The sequence below is a fragment of the Athene noctua genome, chromosome 3 (assembly GCF_965140245.1).
Source record: "Athene noctua chromosome 3, bAthNoc1.hap1.1, whole genome shotgun sequence".
NCBI lineage: Eukaryota > Metazoa > Chordata > Aves > Strigiformes > Strigidae > Athene > Athene noctua.
In genome coordinates this window covers 63665657-63684637 of record NC_134039.1, presented here as the reverse complement: position 1 = coordinate 63684637, position 18981 = coordinate 63665657, and the positions used below count along the sequence as shown (strand labels likewise).

General features: G+C 39.6%; 1 protein-coding gene across 2 annotated transcripts in view; it reads right to left on the bottom strand.

Moving 5' to 3' along the window:
* Positions 1 to 890: 890 nt before the first annotated feature.
* Positions 891 to 18981, bottom strand: part of LOC141958705 (ADP-ribosylation factor-like protein 8B) — a 29348-nt gene continuing 11257 nt past the window's right edge. The window contains exons 3-7 of one of the 2 annotated variants that reach the window (XM_074901583.1): positions 10238 to 10311; positions 9788 to 9881; positions 7573 to 7640; positions 3976 to 4046; positions 891 to 1286 (exon numbers count right to left, since the gene is read on the bottom strand). In XM_074901583.1, coding sequence (XP_074757684.1) covers positions 1237 to 1286; positions 3976 to 4046; positions 7573 to 7640; positions 9788 to 9881; positions 10238 to 10311 — 357 coding nt within the window. In that variant the 3' untranslated portion in view covers positions 891 to 1236. The remainder of the gene's footprint in view (positions 1287 to 3975; positions 4047 to 7572; positions 7641 to 9787; positions 9882 to 10237; positions 10312 to 18981) is intronic. The other variant, XM_074901584.1, reaches the window with a different exon arrangement.

The window sequence follows — 18981 nt, the reverse complement described above, 5'->3', positions numbered from 1 at the left end:
TTATAGTTCACATACTTAGTTGCTATAACTGCATAAACTATTTCTAACTTTCTTAATACTATAGCAATCAGTTCATTTACCATAGTTTTAGACCAGCATCCCAGAACATCTCCCTCCTGGATCTGCAAACATCCTTGAAACACCTGGCCACTAAGCATCTATTCTGTATAAGTTTTAAGTCTATCTACTACTTCTTGACATGACCTTTTGATATTTAATAGAATTTTCAAACTCACAGAAGAATTCCCATCAGAATGTTTCTAAGTAAAGTACTTAGAAGCAGCTATCTGTAAGATGTTAGCAATGCATCAAAATTTAAAAAGTGAATTGCTTCTTTAATCTGTTTCAAAAGAATTAATCCTACTTCAGAGTTCAGCTATCTTAGGCGGTACACTCAAAAATTCTGAAGGCTCAGGAACGGAAGTAGTCCAGAAGCACCATGAAAATTATTTCATTCACAAAAATACTTAGGAAATCCATGAATTTTGGAGGTAATAATGTCAGAAAGGATGCACATGCTCTCACCTGCTCTCTCTTTATTTCCCTCTGTTTAAGAGAGAAAAACATCCACTACAATTCCAGACTTTTTCCACTCCCAACAGAGAGGATAGGATTGTCTAGAATTTGTTTTATTTTTGAATTCCCAAAGAATATTCATATAAATCATTTACATAAGTGACTAGAAACACTAGGTAACTACAGATACGTGACTTTGGAAACAACTTCTCACCAATCAGAGTATTTGAAAGTGTTGTGGTAAACAGCATTTTGTTCAAGTAAGATGCTTTTATAATTATGGTTTTAATTGATTATTGATAATTAACTATTGGTGTTTACAGGGAAAACATTCTGTATGAAAAATTATGATCCATTAAAAAAAACCAGTCATATCTGTTTCCACTGTGCAGTTTATTCAATTTCAAATTAGAAAAAAAACCTACTAAGTAATTGACAATTCACATGCATAAACTCAAACATTTCAGCCCGAAAAAGTACTGATTTCTTTCAGTCTTGTATTAAGGCGTTCAGGAGTTCCACCTAGGCAGACAAGTATCTGGATTTTTAAAAAAAGAACCAAGATCAAGGGACAAGCTATAACTTAGTTTTACTTCTGTTAACAAACACAATCAAAGTGAGTCCTGGTAGTATGCTGCTGCATTCTTTATCTTTTCACTTGTGTATAGCTGATAGGAGTCAAAGTGATTGGGAAAGAGTTATCTTCAGAAAAAGTTTTCTTCAACAGTGTCTTGATTTGGAGTGCTGAATAAGCCATTGTAATGTTATGTCTGCCAGGATAGATAAAACAAAATTAAAAACTCAACACGCTATTTGCAGAGTGTAAAGGGACAACAGAACACCAGCAGGTTAATACAAATAAAAACCCTCAAACCAACACAACCCAGAAACTGCAGGTTCTCACACCTAATTAAAAATTCAGTACTTGAGACTCCAAGCGAGCTTTTTTTCCTGTTGTTTTTTGTTTGTTTTTAAATTATGTGCATTTTGTATTCTTGAAATATAATAACTGACATCAAATTCTCTAAGCCACAGATGAAGAACTGTTGGAAGATCAATGATTTAAGATGACCATAAAATGACCTATAAAATCCAGACTGGAATGAAATGCAGCAATGTGAGAATAAAGGCAGAAATACACAACCAGAAAGAAAAAGAATGACAAACATCTGACAAAGCATTAAGAAGCCGTTTAGTTAGGTTATAGAGAGTCCAAGGGCTCTGAAAGACATGCAACACTAGACTAAAATTTGGTAGCTGCAATTGGTACCCCTCCTGATACAATCTAATGCATTGGGCTGAAAACTGCAGCACTTCACAAACTGATTCATGAGCAGATTAAATGTTTTTGCCTCAAACCAGTAACATCTGTCAGGGAGGTAGGAAGTTTGTCAGGGGGCAGAAATAGCTCTAGCCCTCAAATTTAAGTTTGTTGTCACATCTATCCTAAATTCAAGACGGCACTTCGATGCGTATCTTGGCAGACCAGCTTTGGGCACTGAGACAAAACTATGATGCAGACAAAAGCATCCCACGGCATCTAAAACAAAGCTAATAACTATATGCTAATCTTCCACAGTTTCTCAAGACACAGAAACTGGCAGCCTTACACCACACCTCCTGGCAAGACCAGTTAGCTGGGCTGCAGTTTGCACTGAAAAATGACTATCATTTCATTCAACTGCATTGACATCAATCAAAAATGCAGAGGAAGAAGACAGCTCCCATTCTTCCCCTTAACAGCCTAGTAGTTTCATCACTTTAATAAGCTGAATATATTTTCATTATAGCTTTTTATTATAAATTATATTTTCCAGTCCTTTGATCTCCCTAGGTTCTTGCCCAATCTCTTTGTTTCTCAAGGTCCTCCTCAAAATATGACACACAGTGCTCTACTAATGCCCGCACAGTGTCAAACACGTGATATACACAGTCTGCTCCCATTTGTTATTTCTTTGGGCAAACATTCAGGAACCAGGTTACCCTTCCTAGGCACAATGTTACACTGGAAGATACTTGACTGATTCTCAAGTCAGGATTTGAGTATTTTTCATCACTACTCCCAGGACTTCTACGAGGCCAGTGATCTACATGGTTCTGCATTAGTGATCATTCTTTTCATTATTTTCCCATTTGCAAATTTTATCATGCTTTTTCTGCATGTTTTTTCCTTCAGGCCATCCATACAAATGAACCAGGATCAAAACCTACTTTCTACAGGATCCTTTCAGAAATTAAGCTGGTTTTGCCAGTTTCTAGCCATAACACCACTTTTGAGGTCCTCCACTGCCAATCTGATGAGGACCAAGCACTGCATTTCTAAAACCTCAATCACCTTCATTCCCCTTCACCTACACAGAATACTGACTATGTTGTCTTCCTCAGTCCTTATACCCCAGTCTGATCTTCCCCAGTATTTCCCTCACTCAGAAATAATTGCTGCACTCCAAGCTGCAGCAAACCTAGGTCTGGCCTCCTTCAAAGCAACATACCCAAATGCTGTACACCATTCTTAAGAGAAGCCCTCACTGCCTAACACATCCCTGCACACAGCTGACATCTCCTCCAGCCTCCTGAAACCCAGGTGTAATGGTATAGTCTCCTCACCACCTCCACTACCTGGTCCTCTGCCTGGGATGGAAATTTCCCCTGCTGCTCGGAGAAACTGGCTTTTTCCTCCCATCCCCTCACACTGTCTCTCATTCAGCTGAGCCCTACAGAGCTGTCTAGCTCTTCTAGTGAGTCTGGCTTCCTCAAGAAGCAGCTATAAATATCTAGCCAGGCTGTACCTCTCATAAATATCTAGCCAGGCTGTACCTCTCCTATCCAGCATCCCTTGTCTTAGCAGCCTGCAGGGAAGAAGGGTGGCACAGAGGCAGCATGCATGCCCCCAGGCAACTGCTGCTGCTGGCTCAGTCTGTGCATTACCCCTCTCTCCCCTGTGAAGGGAAGGGGAGAACATGTTAAGAGGAAAGGGACAGGAAAGTGAAAGAAAGAGGGGACAGAGAGGAAAGGGCAAAAAGCAAAGACAGATGGCAGACAATTCCACAGGTCCTCACTGACTTCAGGATACACTCTGTGTATCTCCAGCAAAACACTTAGCAAAATTTTTTAAGTATCACCTCATAATTGGAAGGCCTTCCTATTCAGTTCCTACTTTTTTCAGAAGTAACACAATTTTTGTGAGGGATTCATTTATTTGGGGTTTTAAATATGCTTTTCCAAGGCCCCATCAAATTAATTACTTCTCATTGAACTAAATAATTCTACAAGTGACTTTTAAATTACCTATAATTCTATATTAAAACAAATATTATTGCATGTAATATTTGCAACAAAAACTTTCAACGTAAACTGAGATTTCTATGTTAGAGTTAGATATTCAAATCTCATTGAAATTTTTAACATCTGATGTAAAGTATGAAGTATACATTGATGATGCTGTAAGAAAAAGCTTACCGATGTTATCCTTCTCTTTACAAGAAATAGAATAGCAACAGATTTCTCTGTCTTGAATAGCCGCAAGGTTTCTACAGAAAAAAACCAAACCAAAACAAAACAAAAAAGTAGTGTTACAAGTCCACAAAAACTGACAACAGAAATTTCCATTAAATTACATCTTTTCTGCTTTTTACTCGGTGGGTTCAATTCTATCCTCAGATATTGAATTTTTAAAATATGCTTACTACTGCACACACAAAAAGCCCTGATGTTTCTTAAACTATAAGGATTAAAAGGTTATAAAGCCATTTCACAAAAATTAAAATTTCTCATTAAGTCATAATAATGTGTAATAGTGAATAATAAGACCAAAGAAATCCATGAGCTGAAAACAACATTTTGTAGTGGCAAACAAGTAACATTACCATGTCTTAGCATTTGCCTTTTACTCTTTTCCACTTAGAATTCACTTGGAATTCTTATAATCAAATAACAGTATTCAAATGATCACACCATTAATCTTCAGGATTTTTATTATATCACACAAATATACCAGATCTTATTCCTACTGAAAGGACACCCCTACATTTAGGAAGAAACTGATTCTTAATTAACTTCTGTTTCTGGGTATTTCCCTATCCCCCTCAGAGATTCTAAGCACTTTGTTTTTTCATTTATTCATCCTCACACAAGTGACATGCTGAGACAGATTATGTTCCTGGAGCAGATGGGGAGTGGAAGGAAAGAGTCCTGAGGTCACACAAGAGACTCTCATATAAAGAAGGGAACTGCATAGTGACCTTCCTGGACTTGAGGAGAGCAGACTTGGCCCCTTCAGGGATCTGTTTGGGAGAGTACCATGGCATAAGGCTCTGTAGCGAAGAAGGGTCCAAGAAAGCTAGTTAACAATCGAAGATCATCTCCAAGCTCAAGAGCAGCCCATCCTAATGAATCTGGAAAAAAAGCCAGGAGGCATGAGTGGATGAATGACAAGCTCCTGGTAAAACCCAGTCAGAAAAAGGAAGCATACAGAAGATAGAAGCAGGGACAGGTAACCTGGGAGTAGTACAGAAACACTGTCCAAGCATGCAGAGACACAGGTAGGACAGCCAAAGCCCAAGTAAAATTGGATCTCTTGAGGGATGTCAAAGGCAACAAGAAGGGCTTCTATAAATACCTAAGTGACAAATGGAAGACAAGGGAAAATGGGAGCCCATTGTTCAATGAAATGGAGGACCTAGTCACAGAGGACATTTCCTTACACATGGAAGAGGCAGATGTACTGAATGCTGCCTTTGCCTCCATCCTCACTAGCAAGGTTAGCCTTCAGGAATCCCAGGCCCCAGAGACCACGGGGAAAGTCTCAAGCAAGGAAGTGGAACCTTTGATAGAAGAGGATCAGGTCAGGGATACATAAGCAAACTGGACATAAAGAATTTCATGGGTCCTGATGGGATGCACCTACAAGTGATGAGGGAGCTGGCTGATGTCATTGTGAGGCCACTCTCGATAATCTTTGAACGATCATGGCGACTGGGAGAACAATCATGGCCTGAAGAGTGCAGGAAAGCAAACATCACTCCTATCTTCAGAAAGAACAGGGATAAGAACCCAGGGAACTACACGATGGTCAGCCTCACCCTGGTCCCTGGGAAGGTGACAGAGCAACCAATCTGGAAACCATTTCTACGCATGTGATGGACAAGAAGGTGATCAGTAGTCACCATGGATTCACAAAGAGGAAATCACGCTTGACCAACTCAGTAACCTTCTACAATGAAATCTACAGCTTGGTAGATGAGAGGAGAGCAGTGGATATTGTGTACCTTGACTTCAGTAAGGTTTCTGACACTGTCTCCCATAATATCCTCATAGATAAGTTGAGGAAGTATGTGTTGGATGAGCAATGATGTGGATTGAAAACTGGTTGAACAGTCAGTCCCAGAAGGTGGCGATCAGTGGCACCAAGGTCAGTTGGAAGCCAGTAACTAGCAGTGTATCCCAGGGATCAATACTGGGCCCAATTCTGTTCAACATCTTCATGATGAATGAAGACCATTATAAAGGTATTTATAATGAATATATCAGTATCTTCATAATGATTGGCTGATGGGGCAAACCGTACCCTCAGCATGTTTGCTGATGACATAAAACTGGGAGGAGTGGCTGATAGACCACAGGCTGCGCTGCAATCCAGAGGGACCTCCACAGGCTGTAGAAATGGGTTGACAGGAACCTCATGCAGTTCAACACAGGGAAATCCAAAGGCCTGCCCCTGGGGTGGAACATCAGTACATGCTGGGGACTGACTGTTTGTGAAAGCAGCTTTGCAGAAAAGGACCTGGGGGTACTCGTGGACACCAAGTTGAACATGATCTAGCAGTGTGGCAAAAAAGGCTAATGGTATCCTGGGCTGCATTAGAAGGAGTGTTGCCAGCCAGCTGAGGGAGGTGATCCTTCCCCTCTACTCAGCCCTGCTGAGACCATACCTGGAGGGCTGTGTCCACTTCCAGGCTCCCAGTACAAGAGGTATGTGGAGCTACTGGAGAGAGTCCCACTAAAATGATTAGGGGACTGGAATATCTCACATATTAGGAAAGGCTGAGAGCACTGGGACTGTTTAGCCTAGAAAAGAAAAGGCTCAGGGGCGATGTGATTAACGTGTACAAGTATCTGAAGGGAGGCTGTAAAGAAGATGGGGCCCAGTGACAGGACAAGACTCACAAACTGAAACCCAGGAGGCCCCCTCTGAACATAAAGAAACACCTTTTACCCCTGAGGGTGACTGAGCACTAGCACAGGTTGCCCAGAGTGGTTGCAGAGTCTCCATCCTAGGAGATACTCAAAAGTCGTCTGGACATGGTCCAGGATAATCAGCTCTAGGTGGTTCTGCTTGAGCAGGTGGGTGACAAAATGACCTCCACAGGTCCCTTCCAACTTCAGCCATTCTGCATTTCTGTGTTTCCTAGGTCCCAGCTTAAATGCTTAGCCTTTGGAACATCCTTCTATACTGAAACCTCACTTTAATGAAACCTCACTTCACTTCACTTGCACCTCCTATGAGTAAAATTATGTGATTTGAGACAAAGAATCCTATTCTGCAAAATTATTGCTATACTGGCCATTTTTACAAAATTGTGTATTTTCTTTACAATCACCCTCACAATGCATCAACGTAAGTTAGTTTCAGTAACCTATAAATATATGCTTTGGATATATACCAAAAATATTTGAATTGCTTAAATTTACAGACAGTAGTTTGAAATGGTTCTGTTCTAATATCTTGTGAGCATTTAACTGCCACTACAATGTACTCTGAAATATGTAAGTGAGCCTACTGCTGTCTATAGTAGTTGGATCTTCATTGATGGGAAAACAGAATTATCTGAAACAACTTTATACAGCTGAAATAATAATCAAGAGAAATTCAAATCTACTGCAGTCAGTTATCAGCCTAGATTACTATTTCAACTGTCAGAGTAGCTCAAAGTGGAGTATCTGAGAATGTAAAACAGAATCTGTTACAGCTGGTTATTGCCATAGGCTACCAAAGATTTTCTCTTACATATCGATTTTCACAGTGTTTCAGCTTTTTACACAGGCCAGCTAACTTACAATTTCTCAATTAACTGCTTTTCATCCAGTGCACCTGGGAGGTCTCTTTTATTTCCAAGGACTAACACCTGAAAGAAATCATTCATATTCATGTTAAATCCAGGAGCAATATAAGTTTATTTTTGTCTTTAACCATTTGTTTGCATTATTTTGGATCTTGCAAACAAGTATTCAGAATGCAATAGCAGACATATTCAAAATGACCAATGAAGAAATTCCTCTCCTATCCAGGGTCAGACGCTTGATGCACACCCTCTGAAAACTGGATCAAATTATTTCTGAGTGTATCAGTACCAGAAGTCTCCTCTGGAAGTGAATCTCTCCATTCCAGATGGCATTATGGGATGGTGTCAAGACTGCACTAAATGAATTCATTTTCCATGCAACTAAACCTGGAGGACAGCATGCATCAGGTGCCCTAAAGCCACAACAGACATTCAATCCATAGGACCAGACTAATGTTAATCAAAAGTAGGCCCCAGAAGTAGAGGCTCAGTCCTCAAGATCCAGACATGCTTCTCTCTACAGTTTTGCTTCCCTGCTCCTTAACGTTGACATACTAAACAGCTAGGCATTCAAAACATATACCACCCAACCACCAGCCAAATGCTGATTCCTGTCCCTCGTCTTTGAGCATACATGGTAGAAATCAGAAGGGCAGCCATTAGGAATTAAGTCTGAGAAATGCAGAAAATTTAATGAATAGATGCTGGAACTTAAGAGCTCCTACACAATACTTAGGGCTTAAAGTGTAAATTAAGATCAGATGAATGGGTTGAGTGCATTCTAACATAAAGTAAGCAATGGAAAATTTTTCTAATTATGACTGCATTATTGTTTTCCAGATGCACTACAATTCCGAGTCAAGATTGTCCCATTATTTCCCATGGATCTGGAACACATTAAACTCATTACTTGCAGTATCAGATTAATAAAGCTACCTTAAAATCTACAATGCCAAAGCCTGAGTACAATAAATTGAAGGAAGATCAATAGTAGTTACTACCTATGAAATAAAAGTAAGTAAAAAATACATTACTGCATCTTGGAAATTACTCTGCTGGTCAAGCTGAGCAATTGGAATGTGATACTATAACATGGAAAGGAACTCAATTAAATACTTCTGAAGATATGAGCAACGTATCATTTCAGGAAGGAAAAGTGCAAAGTAAAACAGGATGTGAAAATAGTACAAAGGACAGACAATATCACTTGCCATGAACAGTGTGACTGTAGATTTCCATAGGTTTTATTCAACATGTACGTAACAAAAAAAATACAACAGTAACAGCAAACCTTATAAAAAGGAGAGTCACTTGAGAAATCTTTTCCTTCGAGAATGGATCTGTGAGAACTTTATTCTCACAATGATTTCATGTTGGCTGTCTGTCTACAAATCCTCAGATGACTTCGATCATTTCCACTGGCCAAATGTCCAAATATCTGCTTACAAAAAAGGGGCCAAGCAAAAGCCATCGTTGTAACTTCTTCCTAGTTTGTATGTATCATTGTTTTCTTTCTTATGATCAAAGATACACACTCTTGCTTGGTGATCTCAGAATCAAAGATCAATGCTAACCTGATTGATTCCTGCTAGCTCTAAATTGGCAGATTACATTTAGTTAAGCAACATTAGTCTCCTACTCCATAATTCTGCACTAGATTTTCAGCAGAATATACTGTTCTTTGACACTTCCTACTGGAGAACAGATGTGTATTTATGTTTTTTCCATAGTTTAGTTGGAAAAAACAAAAAAGTCAAGAAAAAGTCAGGACATAGAAAATGCAAGCTCCTCCCATAATCTCTGGAAGGAGAAGACACTACTTGATGTTAGTGTTCTTTCTGACAGCTTTCCGAAAGACAAATCTCACATGCCTTAAGATACTGACAGAAATATATCTAGGTCACTGGTTCAAACCCAGTCAACAAGGGGACTGACTGGAAGTAACTACTGTCCGATAATGCCACATGTGAAAATTATTTTTTTCCAAATCTATTCTGACATTTAGACTACAAAACATACAAAGACACTGAAGCACTAATAAGATGTTGAGTACCCTGAAAAAAAGTCACAATAATTTTTGCAAGAGAGCTCAATGTATCAAGGCTGCATCATATTTAAACTAGTATTTTGAAGAGCCCAGAGGAACAAATTCATGAGGATTTAGGCTACACTGTCTACATTCAGGTAAGAATAATAATCAGAATACTTACTGGAATTCCATGCAATTGTGGCTTATCTATCAAACTGTGTAGCTCATTCTTTGAAGCTTCAACTTTCTCTAAGTCTGCTGCATCCACCATGTAACTGCAATGGGAATATAGTTATTTATGGTATTGTCTATTACTTGCAGAAAGTTGCATTAAAACATCTGAAATGTGAAAAATGTGTTCAGATTGATAACAGCATTAAAACAGTCCTGAGTTGTATAAGCCCTGCATTTATTAATACAGGAAGATAAACAATTAAATACAGGCAGTGGGGAAAAAGTGGCCTGGAACATGCAATTACTTAGATACTGAGTTGCTGGATGTGTAAAACACACTACTTTTATTGTGTTGCATCTTCTTATGTGATGCAGATGGACAGAAAGAAAAGCATATCTATAATAATAATACATATTTTAAAATACATTTTCTGTGGGCATACATGAGAAAACTTACACAACTGCATTGACTCCTCTGCAATAACGCTCCCACATGCTTCGAAACCTTGGCTGCCCTCCAATGTCCCATACCTGGAAAAGGTAAGAACACCCCAACCCCAAAACATTTTTGAACTACACAGTACTAACAGAAGAGAAGAACTCTTACAAGCAGCATGCAGGTTGTGTTGACAATGCCTAAATGTAGGTAGCTTTTAAAGAGACCTTCCTCAAAAGACTGGTCTTCCCGGCCCCTTCCAGTCAATGAAGGTGGAAAGGCATGTTCACAGGGCAAGTCAGTCCTGTGACCTTAGCAGCTCCAAATGTCCATCTGGAGAACTACACCCTTTCCCACTCACTGCAAGAAAACCTCCTACTCAGATATCAAAGCGAATTCTGCAAAAACACAGTCTAAAACTCAGAAAGAATAGCATCATTGTATGAAAACAGTTATGAAGCTGCATTTTTTATAGGGCTAGGGAGACTTGAGTTAAGAATGCATCAAGGCCTTCAGCTGGATAAAGATGGCTATTAAGTAAACAAAGAGTTGGTCGGAGAGAAGACTGAGTCCACGTAAAGAACTATATACTCTAGGAAGCTCCAATACCTCCACAGCTCTCCTATCTGCTCATCAAATGTGCTTTAAAAGACACATGGATTAAATGATCAGAACCAGAAAGAAAACAGTAGTGTAGGGTAGGTCTGAAGTGATTAATCAGTGAATCTTAAGGAAAGGAAGCTCAAATTCTGCTTGGGATTTTATAAAGCTCCAATCCTGCAACTAATTATGCATGCTATTAGTGTCCGGCAATTTCACTGAACTCCTTATTAAAAGGCAGACACATTATTTCTCTGTAGAGGAGTTACTTGCTCTGCTTTGCTTGCAAAAATTCAGTATTTTTGGTGGATGACAATAATCTTGTTTCAAAACTGTTTCCAAGATCAAAATACCAAGGAAAGGATCTAAAATATGCAGGCAAGGGCCATGTGATGATGTAGCTGTTGCAGCTACATCCCAAGACAGTTGTGTTACAAGTTACACACCTATTAAAATAGTGATGAACATGGAAAATAGAAGGAATTGATTTGTTCTTATGTCAAAGACAAAGAGAAGTAATTATTTCTTATTTTAATCACATTTAGTTGTCAAAACAATAGGTACTGTATACCAAGATCTAGGAGGTATATCCATTACAGCACAAACTAAATTTGGAATTAACATATATAGAAGCAAAATTTTCTTGTTTTCATTTTTGTAAATCCAAATATAATAAACCAGCTGTGGCAACAAAGACTTGCACAAAAGAGCAAGACTCACAGACCCTTGGGATAAGGCCTTTTTCAACTAATGTGGACTATATTTTTAATTCCACAATCCATAAATCATACATACGTATCAATTTCTCTATCATTTTCAACACCTTTTGTTAATATTGTAGAAATAAATATTTCCCAACTCAACATTAAAATCATGTTCTGATTAATATCTTACTGTTCCTTCTAGCATAAAATTAGTATATCATCTAAATGAAGACTGCTTTTGATCCCCTTTAGAAGACCAAGAATTTTACACATTAAAGACAGCTGAGTGAACTACTGACCATGAACTGGGTATCAATTATTATCTGCACTGACATTTGAAGCACTGTTTCAAAAGTCTTAATAAAATAAACCTTTTGTTTTAAAAGCTTGAAAGAGATGAGTACATAGTTCAGCATTATAGTTAGATGACAAGCCTCACACCAACACTAATTATTCCAGTAACTCATCAGGACCTTGAAACTATCAGTAACCATCTGGTGCACATCTGTGTGTCTGGAAAAAGAAACCAAATTATTTTCTCCGTAGATCAGAGAAGAAAGAAAGGGAAAGAAGACAGGGAAGGCCAATAGTAATGTTACATTTTTGGAAACTAACAACAATTATTCCTGGTAGCCAGAAAAATCTACAAGATGATGTAGCCTGGGCTAATCACAAAATAAGTAATACAAGATAAAGAAATACTGGTTTTGTCCTTGATTGATGATATGCTATATCTATACTATATTAAATTGCACTGCAGAACAAGTATTATTCTCATTAGCAGGAAGAATCACCTTGAAACAATGGAAAGATAAGTCATTTCCAGTCAGTTTCCCTAATAAGGCTTACAGCTATTCATTAAAGTACAGCACGAAGGACACAAGATAGACTAGGTGTTTTTAATAGTGCTTGGGACCCCAGTTTACATCAATATATTTAGTTATAATTATCTGAAACAGGGAAAGAAAAAAATGCATTAAATAAAAAAATCTTCACCTCTGCATACGAAATTAAAATGATGCTAGTAGTAACTTTCTAATACTCTTTATTATATTGAAAAGGCAATGACACAGTTAACTACTTTATTCAGAACATAAATCTCTGCCCCAATCCATTTGCACTGTAAATGACTGAACAGACAGAACTGTGAGAATACAGAGGCACCCAGGAAGGAAAGCGGAGAGGTGTTAGCATTAAGGAAGTTTTCTTGCCCTCCATGTTTTGTACATCACCTATTTTTGTACCTCAGTATTTAATACACAGGTAAACAGTATATTCTGGGTGTGAACTGCGAGAGGCAGCAGACTAAACCTTAACAGCAGAATATACAGCTAGCTATAAAAAGATTGTTTTGTCTGGGTAATTTTTAAAAAGAGACTGGACTTCAAATTGCTCTCATGGCTTTTGTTGCTCCCTCAGGAATAAAATTTTTGTAGTATTTAAGTGGTAATTTTATCTCTAGAAGACCAGCTGATTTTAAGAATCTCAAAATGCATACAGAATGACCAAACCAGAGAAAGTTTCTTTGATGCACAGTACCATTGCCTCAGAGATTAAAATCTCAAGGAGCTGCTGTTTAGGCTCAAAGGCATGCATCTTATTCCTACTGCAATTTATAAATCACTGTTTTCTTTGTTCCTCTCTAGTCCTGTAGAGTAGTAATTCTCATGCTTGCCCATCCACACTCTCATAAAACAATGCAATGTTTTAATCTGTAAACTAGATTAATCACTATACTTTGGAATCATCATTTATCATACCTGTTAAATCAAATTCTTCTAAAACAGGAATCTCTCTGGATATGTCTCTTGTTCAATTTTCATACTTCATGTGGCTCTAAAGCTCCTTCTTTAGACTGCAGCTATCAGCTATGTTTAAGGAGCAAATCTTTTTCTTTTGCACAAAGGTATCATGACAGTTGAGCAAAAATGCAGCTGAGGAATATGTTCAAAGGTCTTCAAAAGCTTTCAGTTACAGGAAGGCTCATTAACACTCTAGTTGCATTTCTTTTAATTAGCTTATATTGTGGTAGGGCTTGACAGTAAGAAAGCTGCAGGAAGGGAAAAGCAGTATTTGCTAGATGTCAGTTTTACATATGGTTTTTTTCAGACATGCTGGGTAGGATATTTCTTGTGGACAGAGATGTGTACAATGACACATTTTTATCTCAATGTCAATTCATGGGCCCAGTACCTAAGATCTCATCATAGTCAGTGAAACCTAGACAGCTATTCAGCTGACCAGATATAACGTCTTCTTTAGGATGACAGAATTATCCTCTAGGCTTGATGGTACGGACTAGAGCTCCTCTGACTGTTATTAAAGAAGTTTAACCCTCACTGCAGACATACAGCTGTTTACATTTAAGCATCTTAACTTGCAGGCAGAATCCAACACTACAAATACCTGGACTCAGAAATATATCTTTCTGGTTAGAAGTGTTCAGAAGCTACCAACCATAAAAACTAACCTGAACAAACAGGTGAGGAAATTCTAAACACAGAAAAATATTTAGGCAGAATAAGGCAGCACCAGCAATGTCCAACACCATGTTCTACACAGACAAGTCCACATACCCTGAAATATGACTAACGAGCTCATGCATACACAGCAAGCACAGTCATAGCATTCACAGCCAACTTAATCTGTAATGACAGGAAGTAACTGGAAAGCATGGGATTTATTTCCCTCAACTTCCGCCATCTAAAATGCAGACATCTGATCCAAGTGATTAAAATTTATCTGTGGCTACTGAAGAGCTCAGAGGGCACCCACAACAGGAAATAATTCCATCTGTTTTACCCACCTTGTCTACCAGGTGAACCATTCTTGCAAAGCACACACTGCTCTCCACTGAATTCAGACAACTGGCTCAGGCTGGCTTCCTCCTTTTCACCTTGCTAAGCTCAGGAGAGACAAATCCTAAGTAGTCACCTATTCTAGACTGGAATCTTCAACAACTAATGTTCAGCTTCCCTATCTAATAAACTGGAATAATAAAAAGAGCTAAATCCAATAACCTTAAATTTTTTAATAAACTGCCCTGTGGATACAAAACTATAGAGCCTTACTTGTAGTACCAGTCATGTAACCTAGTATGGAAATCAGAAAACCTTACTACCTTAGAATATTTACTACCTATCTATTATCCTATATTTTGGAAATGGCTTTACAGTTGCTCTTAAAGCTGAAAAAAATATGCCATATGGCTACATTTTCTGCAGGCAATACTTCCCAGATCACTGTGTTCTTTGAAATCAGTCTTTGTCCTTTAAAGAACCCTGTGGTTACTCTTTACTGATGATAAAGTCCAACTTTTAAACACTTTTGCAACTAGGTATGTTTTTTTAGACATGACAGAAAAAAAAAAACAAAAAACAAACACTATATACACACTTCAAAGTTTATTAAATAATCATAGCACTTTCACTGAAGAACAGGAAATGGACATAGATGGGCAACAAAAAATGGCTGAGAATGTTTATCTCCCCAAAAAAAGTCCAGAGGCTTTTTAATGGGAGATGTTATTTCTCAATGACCACGGTATACCTGTCATTTTGTCAGAGACACAAGGTACAATGTTGAAAGGATCAACAGGTGGATTTTAAACATGACACAAAAGCAATGTCTGCTCTCAGAAACCGTTTTCTGAGCCTCATGTTGCTTACCTCCACATTGTGTTCTAAGGCAGAAGAGTACCAGGAAACCCATCCTTAGAGATAAGACTGTAATCCTCTCAGTTGAGACATAACACACCTCCAAACAGACAAAGCCCATCTACCCTAGCCTCAATATTGTGTCCTCCCCAAAGTAGAATGCTCTGATTCTTCACGAGCATGTGCAATCCTTTGTACTCTCTTTTCATATGATCATGAATCAGTCTCTAGACGTCAAAATCCAAGAGATTCTGGTGAAAGCAGGCACATAGAAGTTGTAGGCAGAACCTGCATTTGGAAGACTGAAGTCAAAGAGACAGAGCCAAGGACACTGATAGTTCAAAACAGACAATCAATAACTACTGTACTGATTACTAATTTTGCTTGTCCTTGAAGAACATACAACCTTGAAAGCAAAAATTAGTATTTGCTCAATAGCAGAGAAAAGCCAGGAGGATGTGCAACAGGGTGTATGCTGGGGAAAAAAAAAAAAAAAAAAAATCTAATACTGGTAGATTAGACAAGAAAAGGACATTCTCCCATGACAGGTTTAACCCCACAGAGCAGCTCCCTGGCACTCTTCCCATGTGTCCCCCTTGGTCTCTGCCTCTCAAATCTGAGCAATCCTGACAGATTCCCAGTATGTATCAATGAGGCAATGCTGATGAGGACAGAGCTAACCAGGGGCTGCATTTATGGTTCCCAGGTGGCCCAACAGGATATTGGAATAGAACATATGTTTATATAAGCTGCAGATAACTTCAAACTAGAAGTGGATAAAAAGAAAAGATCGGAATCCTAAAGTATCTAGACCAACTAGAGGGATGGTCTGAAATAAGGCAGCTGAAATCTAGCACACCCCAAGTTCAGAATGCTATATTTGGATAGAGGGAGCCAAATGCATTAGCGCAAAATGGATAATAACCAGGAGGAGGTGCAGGACAAAAAGAAGTTTGAGACAAAAAAGCAAGTGAGCAGTTCACAGACTAAATATGTGTTTCAACGGTGCTGCATATCTCAGTATGTAGTAGCAGAAGCATCTTATGTACTATTCTGGAAGTGTTGTACTGCCCTGTCCTCAATGTCAGGGAGGCTCCTACATCGGTTTTGAGCATTACTCTATAGAGAACAGACACAGGCAAATCTGAAAAAGTCCAGATGATAAAAGAGAGGGTGAGATGTTTAAAATATAACCTATAAAGAGGGAAGAGGGGAGCAAAACCATGTTTCCCAGGAAATGGCTGCCAGATACAGAAGAGAAAGAAAAAGCATCTTAATTTGTGATGACAGCAACTCATGTCAGGTATTAGGAAAAAAGCTTTCTAACACTTAAGGGTGAAAGAACAATGTACAAAACAAGGGATATTGTAAAACCTTCTTCATGGAAAAACAAATATTAAGAAACGATTACCCAAGATATTTGGGTAAATATCTGATTCACCTCAGAGCACAAGTTTGGTTTAGACGACTCCTTGAGATCAACTCCTGGGCCTCATTTTTAGGAGTCCCAAGAGTTACTCTGAATGACCAGTGAGACATTCAGCATTGACTGTTCTGACTGAGGACACTGGCTTCCGGCCCCATGTTTTTGGCCTGACCACTGTAGAGGTTCCTATCTAATGCATGATCCTTACACTGCAGCACACAACTCCCAGCACAGATACAGTCTCCAAGGCTTCTCTTCCCAAGCTATCAGATGGGAGAGTGCTTTCATACTTTCCCTTATTAGTTGATCATTGGTAATTCTGAGTATGCTCCATACTTACCCTCTGAGCCACTTTGTAACCCCAATTTAACTCCTTTTCACAGAATCACAGAACACTGAGGCTAGCAGGGGCCTTTGGAGTTGCATAGTCCAACTTACCCTGGTCAAAGCAGGGTCACCTAAAGCAGACTGTGCCCAGGATGGAGACTCCAGAACCTGCCTGGTCAGTCTGCTCCAATGTTCAATCACCCTCACAATAAAAACACTTTTTCTTATGGTTTAAATAGAACTTCTCATATTTCAGTTTGTGCCCACTGCCACTTGTCCTGTCACTGAGCACCAGTTAGAAAAGTTTGGCTACATCTTCAGGCTACATTGATGAGCTCCCTGAGCCTTCTTTTCTCTCAGCTAAACAGTCTCAGATATCTCAGCATCTCCTTGTATCAGAGAAGCTCCAATACCTTAATCACCTTCATGGCCCTTCACTGGACTCCTTCCAGTTGCTCTACACCCCTCTTGTACTGGGGAGACTAGAACTGGACACAGTACTCCAGGTATGGCCCTACTAGTGCTGAGTAAAAGGGAGGGATCACCTCCCTTGACTTGGTGTCAGAGCTCTTCATAATACAGCCCAGGACACCATTGGTCTCTCTGCTGCACAGGTACACTGCTCACCAACAGTCAACTTGGTGTCCATGAGGACCCCCGGGGTCCTTTTCTGCAAAGCTGCCTTCCAGCCAGTCAGCCTGTGGTGGAGCCTGGGGTTGATTCTTCTCAGGTGTGGGACTTTGTACTTACCTTTCTTTAACTTTATATGGGTCCTGTCAGCCCGTTTCTCCAGTCTGTCAAGGTCCCTCTGGATGGCAGCATAATCCCCTGCTGTATCACAGCCACTCCTCCCAGTTTTGTATTATCAGCAAACTTGTTGAGGGTACACCCTGTCTCATCATCCAGGTCACTAACGAGGATGCTAAACAATCCCTGGGGTATATCATTAGTAACCAGACTACCTGCTGTGGATCACAGCCCTTTTGAATCCAGCGGTACAGCTTTTCCTTACAGACAACTATCATAAATTACTTGGACATCCCACAAAAATTCTTCTTTATAGAAATAATCACTTTGACTTGAAATCAGCCCAGATACAGCACAGCCTTTTCAGAGTGACCAAGCCATATGGACTAGTCAGTACTTGCCAAAACACTGCTGGAGCTATAAAGGCCGTACAGAGAGAGGCTTGTATTGCTGCATGACACATGAGATGATGTCATGACAGGTAGGATGTTTCTTTAATTGCTGCTGAATAGCAGGATGAAGCATTACAAAGCAGGAGGATTCTGATTCTATGCCGATGTTTGGAGACGGAAACTTTACGGTCCAGAGGAGGGAGGAGTGCTGCAACGAAGGAAGCTGGCTGAGGAACGCAAGAGCCGGGATCCTCCTCCTCGCTCTCTGCCACATCAGAGCAAATAGCAATTAGCTCGGCTTCACCCCCCGGCAGACTGGCCTGCGCTGGCCGGGCGGCAGCTCCCGTGGAGGGACGCTGGCCTCTAGTGGTGACAGCCGGGGTGACCGCAGTCCGACCTCGGCAGCTCCCGCCCCGCAGCTGCTCCCTCCGGACTGCCGTATCCAGGGAGGTGCACAAACTGTCAGGCGGGGCTATTTTAAGAAAACGAAGTGCAAGAGCAACGAAAACAGAGCTGCTGCATATGCATGTCTTGTGTTGCTGTTACTTTTTTATACCTGAGACTATCCTAAAACCATCCCTGCAAGTATCAAAGGTTGATTAGTTGGAGCTTCACAATCATTTAAAGTAACAGTGATTCAGGTCTTCTGAGGCTCTCAAAGTTTGGTGTGTTAAATAGAAATTTTTTAGCGACTGTCTAGCTTTCCTAACAGTAAAACAAGACAACTACCAATACTGAGCTGATACAAAAATACGAGACATTCCATCAAAATCAAATCACTCAGCAAACAACAAAACTTGCTTGGAATTAAACCCCCAAATTAATTCAGTCAGAGATTTTTTTTGCCAGAAAAAAAGTGATAGCCATCAGTTTTGTTATGAGCTTCATCAAAATAGTTTTAACAGATCCCTAA